This window comes from Hemitrygon akajei, chromosome 22 (assembly GCF_048418815.1).
Source record: "Hemitrygon akajei chromosome 22, sHemAka1.3, whole genome shotgun sequence".
Lineage (NCBI taxonomy): Eukaryota > Metazoa > Chordata > Chondrichthyes > Myliobatiformes > Dasyatidae > Hemitrygon > Hemitrygon akajei.
Genome location: NC_133145.1, coordinates 66114027 through 66136357, shown reverse-complemented (window position 1 = coordinate 66136357; position 22331 = coordinate 66114027). Strand labels below are relative to the sequence as shown.

At 47.0% G+C, this 22331-nt stretch overlaps 1 protein-coding gene across 3 annotated transcripts in view; it reads right to left on the bottom strand.

Moving 5' to 3' along the window:
- LOC140714843 (uncharacterized) overlaps positions 1 to 22331 on the bottom strand; it is a 76419-nt gene that overhangs the window by 19981 nt on the left and 34107 nt on the right. Inside the window, exons 6-15 of one of the 3 annotated variants that reach the window (XM_073026502.1) lie at positions 20887 to 20957; positions 19949 to 20019; positions 19574 to 19664; positions 16195 to 16398; positions 13925 to 14047; positions 13600 to 13647; positions 13158 to 13283; positions 12486 to 12601; positions 12190 to 12258; positions 4242 to 4334 (exon numbers count right to left, since the gene is read on the bottom strand). In XM_073026502.1, coding sequence (XP_072882603.1) covers positions 4242 to 4334; positions 12190 to 12258; positions 12486 to 12601; positions 13158 to 13283; positions 13600 to 13647; positions 13925 to 14047; positions 16195 to 16398; positions 19574 to 19664; positions 19949 to 20019; positions 20887 to 20957 — 1012 coding nt within the window. The remainder of the gene's footprint in view (positions 1 to 4241; positions 4335 to 12189; positions 12259 to 12485; positions 12602 to 13157; positions 13284 to 13599; positions 13648 to 13924; positions 14048 to 16194; positions 16399 to 19573; positions 19665 to 19948; positions 20020 to 20886; positions 20958 to 22331) is intronic. The other 2 variants (XM_073026503.1, XM_073026504.1) reach the window with 2 other exon arrangements.

Sequence of the window (22331 nt, the reverse complement as noted above, 5' to 3'; positions counted from 1 at the left end):
TTGTGTGTGGACAGTGTGTGGTCAGCGGTCAGAGTAGGTGGACACTGTGTGGCCAACAGTCAGTGTAGGTTTATGGGTGGACATTGATTTGCTAATGGTCAGTGTAAACATGTAGTTGGACCGTCAACCAGTTCAGTGCATTGTGTGGTGTTCCCATGTGTTCATCAGGTCTTGTGGACCATTGCTATAGAGTGGTTGGAGACCCAGGCTGATGGCTAATACCAACACCCAGTGTTACTCATTTCCCTCATCCCTCCGCTCTCTGCCTACTCCTGCATACTCACGATTTGATGATACTCTCATACGATTTAAGAGGTGGTGACGAAGCTACTGGGCAGCCGATATGGAGCAGGGGTCTCATGAACGGACTGACTGCCTTGACTGACCCTTTAAAATGGTTCTGCACTCTCTCTATCTGCCTACAAAGACTAGCGTGCAGCCGCTGCATGTGAGTGACGCTGTGCTCCAGCTGTGAGCGGGCCATCCTTCCACCTGTACAGCTGTGAATGGGAGAGATGACATTAACAGCACTGTAGTGCCTGATCAGAGAGCTGGAAACGGGGCCTAGCTCCGGATTGGACACTTCACACCAGCCCACACCATGAGGGCTCCCACCGATCCACTGGGAACATACCTCCAATCTTGGCAATCTGAAGTAGAGCAGGAGGGGAAATGGGTGATTTCCGTCTGAATGGAACTGGAGAGGGAATGGATGGAGTTGTTTCTGGGTTGTATTAATGTACAGACATTGATGGGGAGACCCAAACAATTGACAGATTTTATAAACAATAGCAAAGATGTGATTCTATACACACTGCCGAACAAAGGCAGAGAGGGGATTGTAAAGAAGTACATCCCAGAGGAATGTTTAAGCAGTGAGTGTGAGTGGTGAGAGTGAACAGAGTGCAACTAGTGAGTGTAAGTGACGTGTGTATACTAACCAGTGACTGTGAGTGGTGTGTAAGCAATGAGTGTGAGGTGGTGTGTAAGCAATGCATAATCAATGAGTATGAGTGGTTGTAAACAGTGTATAACCAGTGAATGTGTAATTAATGAGTGTGTGAGGTTGTAAGCAGCGTGAGAATGAGAGTAAGCAGTGTATAACCAATGAGTGTGAGCAGCGAGTAGTGTGTGTGAACTGTGTGTAAACAGTGTATAAACAGTGGGTGAGAGTGAGCATGAACTGTGAGTGTGTAACATAGAAACATAGAAAACCTACAGTACAGTACAGGCCCAAAGGCCCACAAAGTTGTGCCGATCATGTTCCTACCTTAGAAATTAATAGGGTTACCTATAGCCCTCTATTTTTCTGAGCTCCATGTACTTATCCAAAAGTCTCTTAAAAGATCCTTTCGCATCCGCCTCCACCACTGTTGCCGACAGCCCATTCCACACACTCACCACTCTCTGAGTAAAAAACTTACCCCTGACATCTCCTCTGTACCTACTCCCCAGCACCTTAAACCTGTGTCCTCTTGTGGCAACCATTTCAGCCCTGGGAAAAAGCCTCTGAATATCCACATGGTCAATGCCTCTCATCATCTTACACATCTTTATCAGGTCACCTCTTATCCTCTGTCGTGCCAAGGAGAAAAGGCCCAGTTCACTCAACCTATTCTCATAAAGCATGCTCCCCAATCCAGGCAACATCCTAGTAAATCTCCTCTGCACCCTTTCTATGGCTTCCACATCCTTCCTGTAGTGAGGCGACTAGAACTGAGCACAGTACTTCAAGTGGGGTCTGACCAGGGTCCTATATAGCTACAACATTACCTCTCAGCTCCTAAATTCAATTCCACGATTGATGAAGGCCAATACACCGCACGCCTTCTTAACTACAGAGTCAACCTGCACAGCTGCTTTGAGCGTCCTTATGGACTCGGACCCCAAGATCCCTCTGATCCTCCACACTGCCAAGAGTCTTACCATTAATACTATATTCTGCCATCATATTTGACCTACCAAAATGAACCACTTCACACTTCTCTGGGTTGAACTCCATCTGCCACTTCTCAGCCCAGTTTTGCATCCTATCAATGTCATGCTGTAACCTCTGACAGCCCTCCACACTATCCACAACAGCAACAACCTTTGTGTCATCAGCAAACTTACTAACTCATCCCTCCACTTCCTCATCCAAGTCATTTATAAAGATCATGATGAGTAAGAGTCCCAGAACAGATCCCTGAGGCACTCCACTGGTGACCGACCTCCATGCAGAATATGACCCGTCTACAACCACACTTTGCCCTCTATGGGCAAGCCAGTTCTTGATCCACAATGCAATGTCCTCTTGGATCCCATGCCTCCTTATTTTCTCAATAAGCCTTGCATGGGGAACCTTATCAAATGCCTTGCTGAAATCCATATACACTGTATCTACTGCTCTTCCTTCATCAATGTGTTTAGTCACATCCTCAAAAAATTCAGTCAGGCTTGTAAGGCATGACCTGCCCTTGACCAAGCCATGCTGACTATTCCTAATCATATTTTACCTCTCCAAATTTTCACAAATCCTGCCTCTCAGGATCTTCTCCATCAACTTACCAGTCACTGAGGTAAGACTCACAGGTCTATAATTTCCTGGGCTCTCTCTACTCCCTTTCTTGAATAATGGAAAAACATCTGCAACCCTCCAATCCTCCGGAATCTCTCCCGTCCCCATTGATGATGTGAAGATCATCGCCAGAGGAACAGCAATCTCCTCCCTTGCCTCCCACAGCAGCCTGGAATACATCTCATCCAGTCCCAGTGACTTATCCAACTTGATGCTTTTTCTAAGCGCTCCAGCACATCCTCTTTCTTAATGTCTACATGCTCAAGCTTTTCAATCTGCTGCAAGTAATCTCTACTATCACCAAGATCCTTTTCGGTAGTAAATACTGAAGTAAAGTATTCATTGCGTACCTCTTCTATTTTCTCCAGTTCCATACACACTTTCCCATTGTTACACTTGATAGGTCCTATTCTTTCATGTCTTATCCTCTTGCTCTTCACATACTTATAGAATACCTTGGGGTTTTCCTTAATCCTGCCCACCAAGGCCTTCTCATGGCCCCTTCTGGCTCTCCTAATTTCCTTCTTAAGCTCTTTCCTGTTAGCCTTATATTCTTCTAGATCGTTAACATTACTGAGCTCTCTAACCCTTTTGTAAGCTTTTCTTTTCTTATTGACTAGATTTACAACAACCTTTGTACACCACGGTTCCTGTACCCTACCATAACTTCCCTGTCTCATTGGAACGTACCTATGCAGAATTCCATACAAATATCCCCTGAATGTTTGCCACATTTCTTCCATACTTCTCCTTGAGAACATCTGTTTCCAGTTTAAGTTTCCAATTTCCTGCCTGATAGCCTCATAATTCCACTTACTCAAATTAAATGCTTTTCTAACTTGTCTGTTCCTATCTCTCTCCAATGCTATTATAATGGAGATGGAATTGTCATCACTATCTCCAAAATGCTCTCCCACTGAGAGATCTGACACCCAACCAGGTTCATTTCCCAATACCAAATCAAGTACTGCCTCTCCTCTTGTAGGCATATTGTGTCAAGAAACCTTCCTGAACACACATTACAAACTACACCCCATCTAAACCCCTTGCTCTAGGGAGATGCCAGTCGATATTTAGGAAATTAAAATCTCCCATCATGACAACTCTGTTATTATTACACCTTTCCAGGATCTGTTTCCCTATCTGCTCCTCGATATCCCTGTTACTGTTGGGCGGTCTATAAAAAACATACAGTAAAGTTATTGAGCCCAGTAACGGTATATAACCAGTGAGAATGAATGTGAGTGTGTGAGCTGTGTATAACAGTGAGTGAGAGTAATGTGTTAGCAGTGAATATGTCAGGAGTGAGTGTGTGGGGTGTATAAACACCACACTGAGTGCAGGGCTTGACACAGTGTGTGACAATGGTACTCCCCCACTCCCAGGCAATTGAATTTGTTAGAGATGGTAATAACTGTATTTAAATCTGAATTCACGGTATTGTAACCCCTAATCTTTGAATGTCTTTTGTAGTTAAATAACATTTTGTATGTTTGTAAAAAGAAAAACAAATGGCAGACACACCCAGGGCTCTCTACTATTTGTCACTGCTGGGAGGCGGTCAGGTTTAATAGCTGTACCCACACTGCCCAGCCCATTCCAGGGGGAGGGGGTTGTGACCAGTACAGAGGGGAGGGGAAATGGACACCAGCCCTCACACCACAAAGTCAGCGAGTTCACACACCCCTTGCTCCTGCGTCGTGCCAGGTCAGCATCTGGGCGCTGTGACCGGTGCCCGCTGCTCGCATGGTTAGGTGACGGCAGGGAACCCATGTTCCTGTAGAGACAGAAAGACAGTGAGCAGCTGCCCAGTACTCCATGGCCTCCGACCCCAGTACCAGATTGACACACATGACCCCTCCCCAACACACTCGATCCCTACCATGGCCATCCCTGACTCCCAATCCTTCTTCAACACATCTTGATATCCTCTGACCTCAACCCATCAATCTCCAACCATTGACCCCACCCCAGCACACTCAGATCTCACCCAGCACCCCCCAATCCCTCCCCAACATACCCCAACACCCAACCACACCCTGGCACCTTCTGACCTCCCCAGACATTCCCCAATCATTGGCTTCACACTGGCACACCAAGATTAGGAGGACTGAAAGTGTACATGAGGTTTCTCTGGCAGACAAGATGAAGGAGAAAGCCAAGGTCTTCTACAGATATACTAAGAACAAAAGGATAACAAGGGTCAAAATTGGTCCTCTGAAGATCAGAATGGTCATCAATACGTGGAGTTGAAAGAGATGGGGAAGATCCTTAATGGAGTTTTTTTTGCAACTGTACTTACTCAGGAGATGGACTCAATCTGTACAACAGAGGCAAAAGACAAGTACAAGCAGAGGAGCCATTCTTTTGAGTGTGCCAGTGTTTAAGATGGCTTTAGGGAGCAGTGTCTCGGAAAGGCAGTGTCAATTATTAAGGACCTCCAACACCCAGGGCATGCCCTTTTCTCACTGTTACCATCAGGTAGGAGGTATAGAAGCCTGAAGGCACACACTCAGCGATTCAGGAACAGCTTCTTCCCCTCTGCCATCCGATTCTTAAATGGACACTGAAGCTTTGGACACCACCTCACTTTTTTAATATACAGTATTTCTGTTTTTGCACATTTTAAAAAATCTATTCAATATACATAATTGATTTACTTGTTTATAATGTTTTATTTTATTTATTATTATTATTTTTTCTCTCTGCTGGATTATGTATTGCAGTGAACTGCTGCTGCTAGGTTAACAAATTTCAGGTCACATGCCAGTGATAATAAACCTGATTCTGATTCTGATTTCTTCATTTCTCGTCTGTTAGGCCATAGTAGTGCAGTGAGGATGGCTCCAGGGCAGTGTCTTGTACTGTGGGTTGTATGTAGGAAGTCTGGGAGACCTCGAGTTGACCTCCCAGTCAATTACTTTTGACTCAAACAGGAGAATGAGGAGCTGATACATAGGAGCTACAGGAAGATAGTACCCCTAGATTGCAGAAGACAGTTTACTGGGTGACTGTCAAGGGAAGGAGAAAAAATGCACAGTGAGTGGCCATTCCCCTTAATACCAAGTATACAACTTTAGATACAATTGAGGGGGACGACCTACCAGGACTCTGGCACTGAGTCTGGTTCTGTGGCTCAGAAGAGTAGAGAGTTGAAGAGGATTGCAGTGGTGATAAGAGATCCTTTAGTGAAAGGAATAGAGACGAGGTTCTGTGGGTGTAATAGAGATACCCGGATGGCCTGCTGCCTCTGAGGTGGTAGGGGCATGGACAGCACACAGTACACGGAATAAGGTAGATGAACTCGCAGCACAGTTGCAAATTGGCACGTATGATGGTGTAGGCATCACTGGATCATGGCGGAAAGGTTATAGCTGGAAGCTTAATGTTCAGGGATACACATTGTATTGAGAGGATAGGCAGGAAAGCAGAGAAGCCGGTGCTGCTCTGTTGGTAAAAAATGAAATCAAATCATTAGAAAGAGGTGACATAGGATCAGAAGGCATTGAAACGTTGTGGATAGAGCAAAGGAAATGCAAGGGTAAAAAGATTCTGATGGGATTAGTATAAAGACCGCCCCCCCCCCCCCCCAAACAGTAGTAAAGATCTGGTCTACAAATTATAACAGGAGATAGAAAATGCATGCCAAAAGGGCTATGTTTCAATAGTCACAGGGGATTTCAATTTGCAGGTAGATTGGGAAAGTCAGGCTGGTGTGGGTTCCAGGAAGAGGAATTTCTAGAGTTTTTATGAGATGGCTTTTTAGAGCAGTTTGTGGTTGAGTCCACCAGGGGATCAGCTATTCTGGATTGGGTGTTGTGCAATAAACTGAAATTGCTTAAGAGACCTTAAGGCAAAAGAACACTTAGGGGCAAGTGATCATAATATGATCAAATTCACCCTGAAATTTGAGAAGGAGAAGATAAAGTCAGATGGATCAGTATTACAGTGGAGTAAAGGAAAATGCAGAGGCGTGGGAGAGGAATTAGCCAGAACTAATTGAAAAAGAACACTGGCAGGGATGATGGCACAGCTGGAATTTCTGGATGCATTTCAGAAGGCACAGGATATATACATCACAAAGAGGAAGAATTATTCTAAAGGAAAGATGACACAACTGTGGCTAACTAGAGAAGTCAAAGCCAGCATAACAGCAAAAATTAGTGGGAAGTTAGAGGATTGGGAAGCATCTAAAAACCAAAAGAAGGCAACTAGAAAAGTAATTAAGAAGGAAAGAAGGTAAAGATAGAATACCATAAGACATAGGAACAGAATTAGGTCATTTGGCCCATCGAGTCTGCTCCACCATACAATCATGGCTGATCCATTTTCCCCCTACTCAGCCTCACACCCCGACCTTCTCCCAGTAATCTTTGATGCCATGTCCAATCAAGAGCCTATCAATATCTGCCTTGTACACCTAACAACCTTGCCTCCACGCTGCCTATGGCAACAAATTCCACAAATTCACCACTCTCTGGCTAAAGAAATTACTCCACATCTGTTTTAAATGGATGCCCCTCTATCCTGAGGCTGTGCCCTCTTGACCTAGAATCACACACATGGGAAATGTCTTTTCCACATCTACTCTATTCAGGCCTTTCAACATTTGAAAGGTTTCAATTAGATTCCCCCCTTATCCTTCTAAATTACAGCAAGTACAGACCCAGAGCCATCAAACGTTCCTCATTTGATAACCCTTTCATTCCCAGAATCATCCTTGTGAACCTCCTCTGGACCCTCTCCAATGCCAGCACATCTCTTCTTAGAAGAGCAGCCCAAAACTGTTCACAATACTCAAGGTGAGGCCTCACCAGTGCCTTATAAAGCCTCAGCATCACATCCCTGCTCTTGTATTCTAGACCTCTTGAAGTAAATGCTAACATTGAACTTGCCTTCCTCAACATCAACTCAACCCGCAAGTTAACCTTTAGGAGATTCTGCACAATGACACCCAAGTACCTTCAAGGTGTTCTGCACAAGGACTCCCAAGTCCCTTTGCATCTCAGATTTCTGGATTTTCTCCCCATTTAGAAAATAGTCTGCAAATTTATTTCTACTACCCAAGTGCATGACCATGCATTTTCCAACATTGTATTTCATTTGCCACCCTCTTGCCCATTCTTTTAATCTGTCTAAGTCCTTCTGCATCCTACCTGTTTCCTCCACTAATCTTCATTGGCAACAAAGCCATCTGTTCCATCATCTAAGTCACTGACATGCAGCATAAAAATAAGTGGTCCCAACAATGACCACTGCAGAACACCACTAGTCACCGGCAGCCAATCAGAAAAAGATCCTTTTATTCCCACTTGCTGCTTCCTACCAATAAGCCAATGCTCTAACTATGTTAGCATTTTCCCTGTAATAGCATGGGCTCTTAACTTGGTAAGGAGCCTCATGTGGGAATTGTGATGTCGGGCAGTGAAGCGGGGAAGATTTAAAAAGGGCAGAAATCCTGATTCGGGTTCCATTTGGAGAAGGAAGTCAAAGGATCAGAACGGGAGTGCGGCGGGAGCCATTTTGATTTTTTCTTCTTCTCATCAGAGTCAAGAGCGGCGGGACTGCACAGGCGTGTGACGTCGGGCAGTGAAGCGGGGAAGATTTAAAAAGGACACAGCCTTATACAGCGGGCAATGGCGTTTGTGAGCAGTGGAGTGAGCCGGGAACAGAGTGAAGGCTTAAGCGCTTGGGCTCAACGGGCTTAGGCGGAAACGGGCAAGGCAAGGTAGGTTTAGGTTTCAGTTTTTCCTGTTATTTGAGGAAACGGGGAAATATGAGTGTGAGGGCAGCTTGTTGTTCTCAGTGTCAGATGTGGGAGGTCCTGGAGTCTCCTAGCCTCCCGGAAGTCCACATTTGCGCCAGGTGTGCCGAGCTGCAGCTCCTAAGGGACCATGTTAGGGAACTGGAGCTGCAGCTTGATGACCTTCGTCTGGTCAGGAAGAGTGAGGAGTTGATAGAGAGGAGTTACAGGCAGGTGGTCACACCAGGGCCATGGGAGGCAGACAGGTGGGTCACAGTCAGGAGGGGGAAGGGGAAGAGTCAGTACTAGAGAGTACCCCAGTGGCTGTACCCTTTGACAATAAGTACTCCTGTTTGAGTACCGTTGAGGGGGGGGACAGCCTACCTGGGGGAAGCAACAGTGGCCGTGCCTCTGGCACAGAGTCCGGCCCTGTGGCTCAAAAGGGTAGGGAAGGGAAGAGGAAGACAGTAGTGATAGGGGACTCTATAGTTAGGGGATCAAACAGGCAATTTTGTGGACGCAGGAAAGAAACTCAGGACGCAGGATGGTAGTTTGCCTCCCAGGTGCCAGGATCCAGGATGTTTCGGATCACGTCCAAGATATCCTGCAGTGGGAGGGAGAACAGCCAAAGGTCATGGTACATATTGGTATCAATGACATAGGTAGGAAAAGGGAAGAGGTCCTGAAAAAAGACTACAGGGAGTTATGCAGGAAGTTGAGAAGCAGGACCGCAAAGGTAGTAATCTCGGGATTACTGCCTGTGCCACACGACAGTGAGAATAGGAATAGAATGAGATGGAGGATAAATGCATGGCTGAGGGATTGGAGCAGGGGGCAGGGATTCAGACTTCTGGATTATTGGGACTTCTTTTGGGGCAGGTGTGACCTGTACAAAAAGAAGAGGTTGCAGTTGAATCCCAGGGGGACCAATATCCTGGCGGGGAAGTTTGCTAAGGCTACTAGGGAGAGTTTAAACTAGAATTGTTGGGAGGTGGAAACCGAACTGAAGAGACTGGGGAAGAGGAGGTTGGCTCACAAATAGAGAAAGCTTGTAGACAGTGCGAGAGGGAGGATAGGCAGGTGATAGAGAAAGGACGCGCCCAGACCAAAGGTTTGAGATGTGTCTATTTTAACACAAGGAGTGTTGTGAACAAAGCGGATGAGCTTAGAGCGTGGATCAGTACTTGGAGATATGATGTGGTGGACATTACAGAAATTTGGATGGCTCAGGGACATGAATGGTTACTTCAAGTGGCGGGTTTTAGATGTTTCAGAAAGGACAGGGAGGGAGGCAAAAGAGGTGGGGTTGTGGCACTGTTGATCAAAGATAGTGTCATGGTTGCAGAAAAGGTGGACGCCCTGGAGGGATTATCTACAGAGAGTTGCAGATGTTTTTCCTTTATTCAAGAAGGGGAGTAGAGATAGCCCAGGAAATTATAAACCAGTGAGTCTTACTTCAGTTGTTGGTAAGTTGATGGAGAAGATCCTGAGAGGCAGGATTTATGAAAATTTGGAGAGGTAAGATATGATTAGGAATAGTCAGCATGGCTTTGTCAAGGGCAGGTCATGCCTTACAAGCCTGATTGAATTTTTTGAGGATGTGACTAAACACATTGATGAAGGAAGAACAGTAGATGTAGTGGATATGGATTTCAACAAGGCATTTGATAAGGTACCCCATGCAAGGCTTATTGAGAAAGTAAAGAGGCATGGGATCGTGGAATTGAATTTAGGAGCCGAGAGGAAATGTTGCAGCTGTATCAGACCCTGGTCAGACCCCACTTGGAGTACTGTGCTCAGTTCTGGTCTCCTCACTACAGGAAGGATGTGGAATCCATAGAAAGGGTGCAGAGGAGATTTACAAGGATGTTGCCTGGATTGGGGAACATGCCTTATGAGAATAGGTTGAGTGAACTCGGCCTTGTCTCCTTGGAGCGATGGAGGATGAGAGGTGACCTGACAGAGGTGTATAAGATGATGAGAGGCATTGATCGTGTGGATAGTCAGAGGCTTTTTCCCAGGGCTAAAATGGGTGCTACAAGAGGACACAGGTTTAAGATGCTGGGGAGTAGGTACAGAGGAGATGTCAGGGATAAGGTTTTTACTCAGAGAGTGGCGAGTGTGTGGAATGGGCTGCAGGCAACGGTGGTGGAGGTGGATACGATAGGGTCTTTTAAAAGACTTTTGGATAGGTACATGGAGCTTAGAAAAATAGAGGGCTATAGGTAAACATAGTAATTTCTAAGGTAGGGACATGTTCGGCACAACTTTGTGGGCTGAAGGGCCTGTATGTACTGTAGGTTTTCTATGTTTCTTTATTAGTAATGATCTTTCAAGAATCACTAGGTTCTGGAATGGCTCTGGAAGACTGGAAAATTGCAAATGTCACTCCATTCTTCAAGAAGGGAGAGAGGCAGAAGGCCAGTTAGTTGACCTCAGTGGTTGGGAAGATGTTGGAGTTGATTATCAAGGATAAATTCTCAGGGTACTTGAAGGCACATGATAAAACAGGCCATAGTCAGTATGGTTTCCTCAGAAGAAAATCTTGCTTGACAAATCTGTTGAAATTCTTTGAAGAAGGATAGACAAGGGACAATCGGTTGATGTTGTGTACCTCACTTTTGAGAAAGTCTTTGACAAGGTGCCATGCATGAGTCTGCTTAACAAGTTATGAGCCCATGGTATTACAGGAAAGATACCAGCAGTGGCTGATTGGCAGGAAGAAAAGAGTGGGAATAAAGGAGGCCTTTTCTGGTTGGCTGCTGGTGACTAGTGATGTTCCACAGGGGTTTGTTTTAGGACCGATTGTTTTTACACTGTATGTCAATGATTTGGATGATGGAATTGATGGTTTTGTTGCAAAGCTTGCCAATGATAAGAAGATAGGTGGAGGGGCAGGTAGTTTTCAGGAAGTAAATAGGCTACAGAAAATCTTGATTTCAGATTAGAAGAATGGGCAAAGAAGTGGCAAGTGAAATTTAATGTCATGCACTTTGGTAAAGAAATGAAAGGGTAGACTATTTTCAAAATGGAAAGAAAATACAAAAAACGGAGGTACAAAGTGACTTGGGAGTCCTTGTTCAGGATTCTTTAAAGGTTAACTTGTAGGTTGAGTCTGTGGTGAAGAAGGCAAATGTGATGTTGGCATTCATTTCAAGAGGACTAGAATATAAAAGCAAGGGTGTAATGTTGAAACTTTATAAAGTTCTGGTGAAGCCTCTCTGGGTACTTTGAGCAGTTTTGGGCCCTTATCTTAGAAAGGACATTCTGAATCTGGAGAAGGTTCAAAGGAGGTTCACAAAAACGATTCCAGGCTTGAATGGCAGGATATGCCCATGAAGTGTTTGATGGCTCTGGACTTGTATTCCCTAGAATTCAGAAGAATGAGGAGTAAACTCATTGAAGCCCATCGTATGGTGAAAGCCCTTGATATGTGGAGAGGATGTTTCCTATGGTAGGGGAATCCAAGACCAGAGTACACAGTCTCAGAATAGAGGGGCATCCTTTTAGAATGGAGATGAGGAGGAATTTCTATAGCCAGAGTGGCGAATCTGTGGAATTCTTTGCCACAAGCAGCTGTGGAGGTGAAGTCAGTATGCATATTTAAGGAAGTGGTTGATAGATTCCTCATTAGTCAGAGCATTAAGGGATACGGGGAGAAGGCAGGAGATCAGGGCTGAGAAGAAAATTGGATCGGCCATGATGAAATGACTTGGCAGAAAATTGGAGCACCCAGAGGTCACAAGACACCCTTGTGGTCACAGGGGAACATGCAGACTCCACACAGACAGTTCCAGAGCTCGTGATCAAACTCAGGGCTACTTCGCAGAGCTTAGGGGAAACCCCAGCTGTTAGTGTTGTAGGGCTGAGTAGGAGCCTCGATACTCACGGAGTGCAGGGCATCCTGATGTCCAGCGGCCGATCACACGAGAGGCAGTGGAAATGACTGATGAGCTGCCTGTGGGGAGGGAGGGATAGAGGGTGAGGGTCAGAGCACGTGGTGGGGAAGACGCAGCAGGAATGGGGTAACTGGGAGGGGGCAGGGAAAACTGTGTCTGGGAGGTGGAACACGGCAGAGCTGGGGTGACGGGAAATAGGGGGTATGGTTGGGCAGGGACAGTCAGAGAGTATGGGTGGTTGGGTAGGGAAGGAGTGGGCTGGTCTATTAGATGGGACATCACTCACTTCCTGAGCACAGCAGCTCCCTCCTCTGTCCCTTGGGGGGTCTGTAGTAGTTTCCGGAATTTCCTCCATCGCTCCTCCAGCTGCTTCTTCAATGGCTCCAGTTCAATCCGGTCCAGCTACAGGAATGGAGAGTGTCAGTCACCAGGAGAGAGAGCGAGAGAGAGAGAGAGAGAACAAATGAACATCTATCAGCAAGAGAGTGTCCATCAGTGGGAGATAGTGCACGTTAGTCACCGGGAGAGTAGGAGCAGCTGTTGGAGAGAGAGAGAGGGAGAGATGGGTGGGAAGGGAGGGGTTTTGAGGGGAAGGAAGGAATGTGGGAGAGAGGGATGACTGTTGGGGAGTGGGAGTGGACAGGTGGTGATCATGGGGGTGGAAACCAGGGACAAGGGCTGACTGTGGGTGTGGGGACAGGGGACTGGGACTGACTGTGGGAGTGGGGACAGGGGACTGGGGCTGATTGTGGGGGTGGGGACAGGGGACTGGGGCTGACCATGGGGGAGGGGACAGGGGATGATGTGGGGAGAGGAAAGAAGATAAATGAGGTGAGGTGAACAGGAGATGATGGTGGGGGAGGGAACAGCATTTGACTGTGGGATTGGGGAGGAGACCAGATGACCATAGAGGAAGGAGATGATCGTAGGGGTGGGGTGACAGTGGGGATGGGGTTACCTTGCACTCCATCTCTGCGCTGAGCTGCTGCAAGATGCGGTTCCAGTCCTTCTCATGGGCACAGAGTTTGTTGAGCAGAGACTCCATCATGCGATTCACTTGCTCCGTCACTGCATCCATCTGGAGCTGGGGTGGGCATAAACAGAGAATCCATCAGTCACAGCTGACCTCCACCTCAACTCTCACCCCACTGATCCGCACCCTCCAACCCCACCAATCTGAACCTGACCCTTGACCTAAAGCCCCACCACCCTCACTTGGAGAGTTGACGGGAGGGAACTGTGAACATAAAGAGTCACTGGAGGATCAATCTGCTACTGACTTCAATCACTCCGAATCCCTCATTGTCTCCCAATTACCACCCCCTCCTCACTGTCCCCCACTCATACTCACCCCTCCTACACCCCACTGCTCAACCCACATAACCGCCCCACTCACTCACCCTTTCTCCACACTTGGTCTCAAGGCGGCCGAGCGAGTCAAACAGAGACTAAAACAGGAAGTAGAGGTTACTGTTCGACTGGGGGGGGGGGAGGGGGGGAGTCGACAGCGGTCGGAGTGAAGGTGAGTCGGAGAATTGCAAGGGAGACATGAGGGGGAGTGGTGATGGGTCGGAGAAGAGAAGGAGGGAACCGACAGGTCAGGAAATGGTCAATAGGTCGGTACGTGGGGAGAGGTGACATCGGGTCCAGATGCAGGGGGGGATGGGGGAAGGGTGACGGATCAGGTCAGGGAGGGGTATCAGGTATGGACACCCCCCACCCCACCTGGATGTTGCTCTGTTGTTTCTGATCATCCTGGATCAGCCGACTGGTCGTCTGGTTCAGCCTCTCACACTCGGCCTGGAGCTGCTCGATGTTGCTCTGTAACTCTGTACACAAGCCCCCGTCCTGTGGGGGGGTGGGGGGTCAGTACAGACACTCTACATTATACATAAGACATAGGAGCAGAATTAGGCCATTTGGCCCATCGAGTCTGCTCCACCATTTGACCATGGCTGATCCTCCTCAACCCCAGTTCCCAGCCTTCTTCCCGTATCCTTTGATGCCACGTCCAATCAAGAACCTATCAATCTCTGCCCAACGACCTGGCCTCCACAGCTGCATGTGGCAAACAATTCCACAAATTCACCACCCTTTGGCTAAAGAAATTTCTCCGCATCTCTGTTTTGAAAGGCGCTCTTCTATCCTGAGGCTGTGCCCTCTTGGCCTAGACTCTCCCACCATGGGAAACATCCTTTCCACATCTACTCTGTCTAGGCCTTTCAACATTCAAAAGGTTTCAATGAGATTCCCCTCACATCCTTCTGAATTCCAGCAAGTACAGACAGAGCCATCAAACATTCCTCATATGACAACCCTTTCACTCCCAGAATCATCCTTCTGAACCTCCTCTGAACCCTCTCCAATGCCAGCACGTCTTTTCTAAGATGAGGAGCCCAAAACTGTTCACAATACTCAAGGTGAGGCCTCACCAGTGCCTTATAAAGCCTCAGCATCACATCCTTGCTCTTGTATTCTAGACCGCTTGAAATGAATGCGAACATAGCATTTGCCTTCCTCACCACCAACTCAATTTGTAAGTTAAACTTAAGGGAGTTCTGTACAAGGACTCCCAAGTCCATCTGCATCTCAGATTTCTGGATTTTCTCCCCATTTAGAAAGTAGTCTACACATTTATTTTTACTACCAAAGTGCATGACCATGCATTTTCCAACATTGTATTTCAATTGCCACTCTCTTGCCCAATCTCCTAATCTGTCTAAATCCTTCTGCATCCTTTCTATTTCCTCAACACTACCTGCCCCTCCACCAATCTTTGTATTATCTGCAAACCTGGCAACAAAACCATCTATTCCATCATCTAAGTCATTTATATACAGCATAAAAAGCAGTCCCAACACCGACTCTTGCAGAACACCACTAGTCACTGGCAGCCAATCAGAAAGGGATCCTTTTATTCCCACTTACTGCCTCCTACCAATCAGCCAATGCTCTAACCATGTTAGTAATTCTTCTGTAATATCATGGGCTCTTAACTTGGTAAGCAGCCTCATGTGTGGCACCTTGTCAAAGGCCTTCTGAAAGTCCAAATAAACAACATCCACTGTGTCCCCTTTATCAATCCTACTTGTAATCTCCTCAAAGAATTTTAACAGGTTCGTCAGGCAGGATTTTCCCTGAGGGAAACCATCTTGTCCTGTGTCACCAAATACTCCATTACCTCATCCTTAACAATTGATTCTTCCCAAACACTGAGATCAGGCTAACTGGTCTATAATTCCTTTCTGTTGCCTTCCTCCCTTCCTAAAAAGTGGAGTGACATTTGCAGTTTTCCAGTTGTATTAGTAACTGCACCCACTTCTCTTCCTTCACACAATACAACATCAGGCATATTGCTACAGTGAAGGCTGATGCAAAATACTCATTTAGTTCATCAGCCATCTCCTTTTCCCCGTTATTATTTCGTTGGCCTCATTTTCTGGCGGTCCCATGTCCACTCTCATTTCTCTTTTATTTTTACACATAACTTGAAAAAACTTTTACTATACACTGCTCCCCCACCTCCCTACCTGACACCGTGTCACACACTCCCCCGCGTACTCCACCATATCACACACTCCCCCCACCCGACATACCATGTCAAACACTCCCCTGCCTGACACTGTGTCACAATCTCCACCCTCATCGTGTCACACTCTCCCCCCACCCCCTAACAGTCACACACTTCCACTACCCCCCTCTCCGTGTCACACACTCCCCCACCTCCTCATCGTGACTCACACTCCCTCCACTCATGTTACATGCTACCCCCACCATGTCCCACACTCTCTCACCCCTCTCCATGTCACACACTTGCCCTACTCCCCCCACTGTGTCACACACTACCCCCATCCCACACACTCCACTCATCCCCTCCACAGTGTCACACTCTCCACCAGCCCCTCACTGTGACACACACTCCCCCACCCCCTCACCATGTCACACACACATCCCAACCCCTCACACCCCCGCCCACCACAGATCGCCAGCGATACCTTTGTCCCTTCCCCGGATGAATCAACCAGCATATTCACTGTCTCTTGCAGCTTCTGAAAACGCTGGCACAGGTTGCTGGCATCCTGACTGACGTCTAGGCTGCAGACGGGACAGGTCCCCTCCGTCTCCAGGCCCAGACTCATCCCAAGCAGGGCACAGGAGGAGCCCATGATTTTCTCTAGAACGGCACCCAATTTGTCCAGCTGTTGGAAGACAGGGGCTGATCAGACTGAGCACCACAGGCCAGAGACAACGCGGTGTCTGCCTCCACCGAATGTCTGGAGACATGTCAAGGTCCAGTCCCAGCACCGCAGCGGAGACAGCACAGCGTCTGCATCCACCCCAGGTCTTGGGCTAAAGGAGTTATTGCAACTGTGGCACTGACATCACACTGATGAGTAGGTGGGGTGGTAAAGAGGTTTGATTTACTGTTGTTGTTCTGAGGGACACTGTGGACATGTTACCTTGGCGCCAGAATGTGTGACACTTGCGGGCTGCCCCCAGAACATCTTTTTTTAATATACAGAATATCTTTATTACAAATTCAGTGCTATATATACAAACCAGTGACTAACACAATTACTTCACTACAAATAGACAATACACATTAAACTAAAATGTTTCCATCTCTGTCAATGATGGCAATAACCCCCTGCAGAGCCCAATGGTCATGGAACACCTCTATAGTCGCCGTGAACAGTGCATGTTCCTTCTCAATATTTACCCAGGCACAAACATACCCCCTAAACATTGCTAGGCAGTCTACCTGAGCAGATCCTCCCACCACCTGTTTCCAAGACGCACGGATGGCTGATTTCACCAGCCCCAGGAGCAAGTTGACAAGGACATCCTCATCCCTCCATGCCCTCCTCATTACTGGATGACCGGATATAAATAGGGTGGGGCTAAAATGCAACCAGAAGGTGAGAAGCAGCCCACGCAGATACGCAAAAAGTGGCTGCAGCTTCACACACTCCATGTACATGTGGTACATGGTCTCCTCCATCCTGCAGAAGTGGCATGCAGCTGGGAGATCTGTGTACAAACTAAAGAATTTATTGCAGGGCACCGCTCCATGAAGCAGCCTCCACCTCAGATCCCCCAGGTGCATGGGAAGAATTCCCACGTAAAGAGTCTTCCACTGGGGACCTCCCTCACTTCGTGGTTGTTAATGCAAATGACACATTTCACTGTATGTTTCAGTTTACATATGAGAAATAAATCTGAATCTGACAGCAACACCAGGTATGGATTGGTGGTTCCCCAGTACACCAGGTGTCACCCTGGGTTCCAGGATCTGGGTGATTCTGTTGAGGACCAAGTAGGCAGTGTTGAGCCATATTATTGAACTGGCCCTGATGACAGCCAGACTGTGCAGTGGAGACCAATTCTCATGATAAGACTATCAAGATTCCAGATTGTTTGATGTTATTTCCAGCACACAGGTGTAAAGGAGAACAAAATAATTGTAACTCCAGATCCAATGCAGCACAAAAAAAAAACGCAATGAGATAAAGAACACAATAATTTAAAAAAAACAATGAGACAGCTTCTACAAATAAATCGATTGTCTGTAAAGTGATGTTAGGCTGTACATCAGGTGACTGACAGGAAATAATAAAGTAGTTGTGGAGTTAGTGAATGTTAATTGGCCTTACTGCTTGGGGAAAGCAACTGTTTTTGAGTCTGATGGTCCTGGCATGGATGCTGCATACCCTCCTCTATGATGGAAATGAGAAAAATAATCCATAGGCAGGGTGGGTGGGATCCTTCAAGATGTTACTAGTCATTTGGACTACCTTCCATCACTGTGAGACATCAGAGATTGCAGATACCGGGATCTGGAGTACAAACTGTGCGAGGAGGGCGGTACTGTTAGTAGGAAAGGAAGTGTGGGTGGGATACTCCATGATATTCCTGGCCCTTTCTATATACATGTCACCTTTCAATGTCACTGCAAAACACAGGGAGAAGGTGCTTGGGAGACTGAAAGGTGTGAAGGTAGAGAAATCAACTGAACCAGATGGTGTACACCCCGGGTCCTGAAAGAGGTGACTGAAGAGATCGTGGAGGCATTAGTACTGATCTATAAAGAATCACTATATTCTGAAATGGTTCCAGAAGACTAAAAACTTGCAGATGCCACCCCACTCTTCAGGAAGAGAGAGAGAGGCAGAAGAAAGGAAACTATAGGCCAGTTAGTCTGACCTCAGTGGGAAGATATTGGAGTTGATTATTAAAGATGAGATCTTGGGGCACTTGCAGGCACATGATAAAATAGGTTGTAGTCAGCATGGTTTCCTCAAGGGAAAATCTTGCCTGACAAAGCTGTTGGAATTCTTTGAAGAAATAACAAGCAGGATAGACAAAGGAGAATCAGTACATGGATTTTCAGAACGTCTTTGATAAGGTGCCACACATGAGGCTGCTTAACAAGCTATGAACCCATAGTATTACAGGAAAGATTCTAGCATGGATAAAGCAGTGGCCAATTGGCAGGAAGCAGAGAATGGGAATAAGGGGAGCCTTTTCTGACTGGCTGCCAGTGACTAGTGGTGTTCCATAGGGGTCTGTGTTGGGACAGATTCTTTTTTCATTATATGTCAATGACTTGGATAATGGAATTGATGGCTTTGTGACCAAGTTTGTGAATGATATGAAGATAGGTGGAGAGGCAAGTTATGTTGAAGAAGCAAAGAGGCTACTGAAGGACTTATAGACAGATTAGGAGAGTGGGCAAAGAAATGGCAGATGGAATACAGTGTCGGGATGTATATGGCCATGCACATTAGTAGAAGAAATAAAAGGGTTGACTATTTTCTAAATGAGGAGAAAATTCAAAAATCTGAGGTGACAAGGGACTTGGGAGTCCTCGTGGGGCTTTATAAGGCATTGGTGAGGCCTCACTTGGAGTATTGTGAATAGTTTTGGGCACAAAATGACGTGCTAACAGGGTTCAAAGGAAGTTTATGAAAATTATTCCAGAATTGAAAGGCTTATCATATGAGGAGCATTTGATGATGCTGGGCCTGTACTCACTGGAATTCAGAAGCATGGGGTCGGGGTGATCACATTGAAACCTATCGAATGTTGAAAGATCTCGTCTAGATTGGATGTGGAGAGGATGTTTCCTATGGTGCAGGAGTCTGAGTTCAGAATCGCCTTCTCAATGTGACCAATGCCACCATGGGTACAGGAGGCACCTTAACCCTAACCCTTCCATGGGACTGGGTGTCAGTCTCACCCTAATTCCGGGTCCACCCCCACCCCTGGGACTGGGTGTCAGTTTCACCCTAACCCCAGGACCACATCTACTCCCGGGATCTCCAGAATCACTGCAAACATCAACCCCTAAAACCACCCCACCCCAGCACTGACCTGCTGCTGGACCGGGGCTCCAGACTCAGTGCCACTCAGCTGAACCCTCCGGAGATCCTTTAGCTCTTCGTCGATGTTCTTCACCACTTCCCTGGGAAAGGGAGGCTGTTCATTCCAACACCATACTGATCTCAACTCCCTATCCCCACACTCTGCCACAACCCCACATCCTGTCCCTTCACTGACCAGGCTGACTTTTGACTGGAAGCAGGCAGAGGTCAGTTTGGATCAGTAGAAAGTTGACCATGCCAGTAATGACCTTTAACCCCACTGTGCTCTTCCTCATTCATGACAAAACCCCTCCCCCATTGATATTTCCATCCCTCACAACCCTCCCCTTTGTCCGCCCCCCCCCCCCCAAACCCCAGTCCTCACCTGAGATTGGATATCTGAGCCCTCACATCATCAGCCGCCCCCTCACCATCACCATCACCTTCTCCTGGGGACTGAACAAACAAATACCTTCAAGGATCAACAGCCCAGGATCCACCAATAATGCCCCCCACCCACCACGAAACCCTGAACTCCACCATCAAACCCCGCCACCCACCACTTTCTAATCTGAATCAGATGAGACCCTGACCTGTTCATGTTTCCCAGGTAAACAAAGAATCACATAGAGGTTGCCCAGGGGGAGGGGTAATGGCAGTGGGGGGGGTCCTTGCCCAAGGAAGGGCCGTGGGAGGGGGTCCCTGCCCAGGGGAGGTGCAGTGGAGAGGAGGTTGCTGCTAGGATCTGCACACCTTGGGAGCTGCATGGACAGCTTCCAGATACAATACTTCATATGTCAATGATGGCAAACAGATTCTGATTCGTCTGCATGTGGAACCAGCTCTTCCCAGCAATTTGTTTCCCACCTTTTATACTCGGGAATACTGGATATTATGGGTGCAGGAATCAATCTTTCCAAGATATCGCTACAGAGTCTCTATAGGACCTTAACACCAGAAGGCTGGAGAGCACAAATGTTGTGCCTTGTTTGAGAGGTGCTGCTAGGACAAGACTGGGAACTACAGGCTGGTATATTTAGTGGTGAGGAAGTTACTGCAATGGATTCTGAGGGACAGAATCTTCCTGCATTTGGAAGGCAAGGAGTAATGAGGAACAGTCAGCATTGCTCTGTGCATGGGAAATCATGTTTTGAAGGTGGGACCATATAATGATTGATGACAGTAGGGGGGTAGACATTGTCTTTGTGGCCTTTTGACAAGCTCCTGCATGGTATATTGGTCTGAAGGTTCAATCCTTGGTAATCCAGGTTAACTGACCAATTGAATACAAATTTGGTTCGGTGTTGGAAGAAATGCGCTCACCGGGACTTGTCGTTCACTCTCATCTCGTCCTTTCAGCTCCTCACTGTCCATCGCTGTGCTGGCTTCAGGGGCTAAAACACAAGAATTAAATATTGCCATCTGGGCAATAGATGGTGGCCTATCCCCTCATCCTAAATTTCCACCCTCTCACCTCCCCCACCCAATTTCCTCACCTCTTCCACAGTACCGTCACACAGCCACAGTGAAGGGGCTGACAAGATGGTGTCACTGATTATCTACGGTAAGGGGCCTGTCTTTCGACAGCACCATCTGCTCATTTGTACTCAGCACAATCTCCTTTCACATAGCCTCTTGCATTCTGACAACTTGTTAACCTGCCTCTCATGAGGGACCAGTATCCCTCACACTCCAGAGCAAAATCTCCTTTCTGTACTACTTCTACTAATAGCCAATACTCTCCAATTCAGGCAGCGCCCTGCTGAGCCTTCTTCAAAGCCTCCACATCTTTCCTGTAATGGGATGACCAGAACTGCACACAGTTCTCCAGATGTGGCCTGACTAAAGTTTTATACAGTGGCAACATGGCCTCCATAGAAACATAGAAAACCTACAGCACAATACAAGCCCTTCGGCCCACAATGCTGTGCCAAATATGCACTTATTTTAGTAATTACCTAGGTTACCCATAGCCCTCTATTTTTCTAAGCACCATGCACTTATCAAGGAGTGTCTTAAAAGACCCCTTCGTATCTGCCTCCACCACCATTGCTGGCAGCCTATTCCATGCACTCACCATTCTCTGCATAAAAAATTCACCCCTGACATCTCCTCTGTGTCTACTTCCAAGCAGCTTAAAACTGTGCCTTCTTGTGATAGCCATTTCAGCTCTGGGAAAAAGCCTCTGACTATCCACATGATCAATGCCTCTCATCATCTTATACACCTCTATCTGGTCATCTTTCATCCTCCGTCGCTCCAAGGAGAAAAGGCCAAATTCACTCAATCTATCCACGTAAGGCATGCTCCCCAATCCAGGCAACATCATTGTAAATCTCCTCTGCACCCTTTCTATGGTTTCCACATCCTTCCTGCAGTGAGGCAACCAGAATTGAGCACAGTACACTAAGTGGGGTCTGACCAGGATCCTATATAGCTGCAACATTACCTCTCGGCTCTTAAACTCAATCTCACAGTTCATGAAGGCTAATGCAATGTTTGCCTTCTTAACCACACAGTCAACCTATGCAGCAGCTTTGAGTGTCCTATGGATGCGGACCCCAAGATCCCTCTGATCCTCCACACTGCCAAGAGTCTTACCGTTAATACTATATTCTGCCATAATATTTGACCTACCAAAAGGAACCACTTCACACTTACCTGGGTTGAACTCCATCTGCCACCTCTCAGCCCAGTTTTGCAACTTATTGATGTCCCGCTGTAACCTCCAACAATCCTCCACACTATCCACAACACCCCTAATCTTT